Here is a 3,576-nt window from a genome sequence, read left to right as displayed (position 1 = left end):
CAGAATCCCCGTATCAGTATAGTTCTATCTTAAAGTTTTTCAGTGAGAGCATTTTGCTCAAAATTTGGAAGTTGTAAGAGAAGCAGAGGCCATTATTTTCCAGAGGTATTTATAGTCAAACTGCAGAGCAAGGTGAGATCCATAGCAACTTCTTATTGAGTGTTTGAGAACTACATGCTTTACTGCTAAGGCTATTGGTTAGAACTTTCCCAGAAATTACTGAAAGTCACTGCCATTTCCCACTGAGCTTTCCTGAATCATTCTCTGTAGGGCTTTGAGCTGAAATCTCTAGTTCTAGTTTCCTCAACCTTCATCTCTGGTTCTCAGACTTTTGCTTCCCTTCCACTCTTCAAAAGAAGGTTGAGTCTTGGAGCCTGCTGCATAAAAAAGAGTGTAAGTTAATTTAGGTAGAAATGGGCCACTAAAACGAGCAACAAAATGAGGAACTGAGATCCTCCATGTGTATCCGTTTTCTTTTTTTTGTCCCTTTAGAGACAATTTTTGAAGCTCCACTGCCTCAGAGGATAGGACTGAGAAGTAGAGTCATCAAGATATAGGGCAAAAATTCCTTCCAACTAACTCCCATTTGTTGGATCAGCTTATTTCTAAAAGACATTATAGGAGGATAGAGGCCTTCAGGGATTGGCAATTCAGAGTATGGAATGTAATCAGTTTTCACACTGATCAAACTAAATGGTTCAGTTATGTGAAGATATTCCTCAGAGAATAAAAATACCAAAGTATGGGATAAAGGAGAAAATGCTGGCTGTCACAAAAGGACACTAGATATTCTGTGAAATTCTATCAACAAAAAGGAATGAACTATGAATGCATGCAATAGCATGAATGAAACTCAAAAAATATTATGCTGAGCAAAAGCAGCCATACATAAAGTTCACACAGTATGCCCTCTTTAATAAGAAATTCCAGGCTGGGTACCATGGTTCATGCTTATAATGCCAACACTTTGAGAGGCAGAGGCAGGAGGATTGCTTGAGCTCAGGAATTTAAGACCAACCTGGGAAACAGCAAGACCTCATCTCTACAAAAATTTAAAAATTAGCTGTGTGTGGTTGTGTGCACCTGTAGTCCCAGCTACTTGGGACGTTGAGGTGGGCGGATTGCTTGAGCTCAAGAGTTTGAGGCTGTAGTGACCCATGATTATGCCACTCCACTCCAGCCTCTGAGACATTGTCTTAAATATACATATATATATTATATAAAATATATAAAGAAATTCCAGAAAAGACAAAACAAGTCTATAGTGACTGAAAGAACACCAGCGAATATCTCAATCCGGTGACAGATGGGGTTAGAGGTGGGAGATGGAGAATGACTAGTTCAAGTGATTTTCATGCCTCAGCCACCGAATAGCTGGGATTACAGGCATATGCCACAACACCCGGCTAAGTTTTGTCTTTTTTAGTAGAGACAAAGTTTCACCGTATCAGGCTGGTCTCAAACTCCTGACCTCAGAAGATCCACCCACCTCAGCCTCCCAAAGTGCTGGGATTACAGGCATAAGCCACTGCACCTGGCCAAATTAAATTATTTTTATCCCCCAAAACAACCAAAAATGTTTACTAATATTCCTAATCATTGAAACTCTCCAGGTGAATCTTCTACAGTAGACTAATTTATTTGCCTATTTTATACTCTGATTACAGCATCCTGGAACCTTTAATTTTTTTCTTCATCTTTCAAGGTCCATCATAAGCAATGATTTCTTGAGTGGCTACTTTGATCTTTAAAATTAATCAGGTTTTCTACCTCGTTTTTATCACAACATCAATTACATAATATAATAATTATCAGATTCTGTGTTTTTGACTGTTTTAGGAATGCAAGATACTTAAGAGCAGATACGATGCTTAGCAATTAACACACATGTTGAAGTAATTGTCTCAGTATATCTAGCAATGTTCACGGGTACAAAACATTCAGTATATAAAACTATTATTTATGGAAGAGCTATTTCTAGGCATAGAGGAAATTTAATATTTTAGATTGAAGAAGGTAGTTTATCACTAGAGAGTAGGAAGATCTACTCAGAAAGAACAAGAGAGCTGCAGAGAACACAGAGATGCAGTAAACCTAATACGATATTATTCAAGCGGAGAAATGGAATAACTCTGAACTAAGGTAATTTATTGAAGACTGCATTCAATTTTCCCATTCATGTTCCAACAGTATATTATTTATATCCAAATTTTGTCTTGTGTAGAAAATAACAAAATCTTTGAGGCATATCCTTGAGAGCTTCTTTCACCTGCTGGTTCCTTAGAGTATAAATGAAGGGGTTGAGTAAAGGGGCAACAGAGGTATTGAGCACAGCTACTCCTTTAGTTAAAGTCACCCTTTCTTTTGCTGATGGTTTCATATACATAAAGATACAACTCCCATAAGTAATAGAGACAACAATCATGTGTGAAGAACAAGTGGATAAAGCCTTGGTTTGCTGTTGAACAGAAGGGAATTTTAGAATGGTTTTGATGATGTATGTGTAGGAGAAGATCACTAACAACAATGTGATGATGAGTGTCAGCACAGCTAAGATAAAAGCCATTAATTCTATAAAACGTGTATCTGAGCAAGAAATCTGTAGAATAGGAGAAGTGTCACATAAGAAGTGATCAATAGTTTTGGAAGCACAGAAATCCAGCTTGAGTCCCAAGACCAAAGGGGGAAAGATAATTAGGAATCCAGTTACCCAAGAGATGAATACAAGTTCGTAGCACACTTTGCTGCTCATAATGATTGGATAATGCAGTGGTTTGCAGATGGCAATGTAGCGGTCATAGGACATGGCAGCCAGGAGGTAAAACTCAGTAACTCCTAATAAAAGGAAGAAGAATAATTGAGTTGCACAAGCATTGTAGGAAATTGTCTTGTCTCCAGTCAGAATGCTTGTCAAGAATCGTGGAATGCAAACAGTTGTGAATGAAATTTCTAAGAAGGAGAAATTTTGGAGGAAGAAATACATTGGAGTCTTGAGCCGTGGATCCAGCAGGGTGAGGAGAATGATGGGTAAGTTCCCCATCAGGCTCAGGATATAATTACAAAATAGAAACAGAAAAATCACAATCTGTAGTAGAGGGTCATTTGTCAGTCCAAGCAGAGTGAACACTATGTCCATTGATTGGTTCTTCATTTTTCTTTTGTCCTGTGAAATCTGCAGAAAATAAAAACTAATATCACAAGTAAGAAAATACATTACTTCATTCTCAGCCCTAGAAAGTTTCATATTTAGAAAAGTTACCCATGTGCAAATATTTTCACAAGTCAACTTAGATTTCATAAAAATGAACACATCCACCAATTCATCAGTCATGTTTATAAGAATGTTAAAAGATTCTTCTCTTGTCCAGAGTTAAATAAGTCCTACTTGCCACGTTACTGAAAACTTTTCACTCATTTGAAATAAGTTTCATACTTCAGTTAGTGTTAACTTTTGATTCATCTTTCAAGCACTTTATCCCAAAAGGCAGTTTAAATATTTAGTAGTTTGAAATTTCTGAATTTAGCTAACACTTCAAGTAACTTGTTACTTAAGAGAGTCTTTTATTCATCATCACG

At 37.1% G+C, this 3,576-nt stretch overlaps 1 protein-coding gene across 1 annotated transcript; it reads right to left on the bottom strand.

Moving 5' to 3' along the window:
* Positions 1-2,194: 2,194 nt before the first annotated feature.
* Positions 2,195-3,151, bottom strand: LOC112635284 (olfactory receptor 6C6-like). The gene has a single exon (XM_025403341.1). It carries the CDS (start codon positions 3,149-3,151, stop codon positions 2,195-2,197), a length of 957 nt encoding a protein of 318 aa, XP_025259126.1.
* Positions 3,152-3,576: the final 425 nt, after the last annotated feature.

This window comes from Theropithecus gelada, chromosome 11, assembly GCF_003255815.1.
Source record: "Theropithecus gelada isolate Dixy chromosome 11, Tgel_1.0, whole genome shotgun sequence".
NCBI lineage: Eukaryota > Metazoa > Chordata > Mammalia > Primates > Cercopithecidae > Theropithecus > Theropithecus gelada.
Note: the sequence above shows the minus strand (reverse complement) of the source record. Positions and strands in the feature narration are given on the sequence as shown.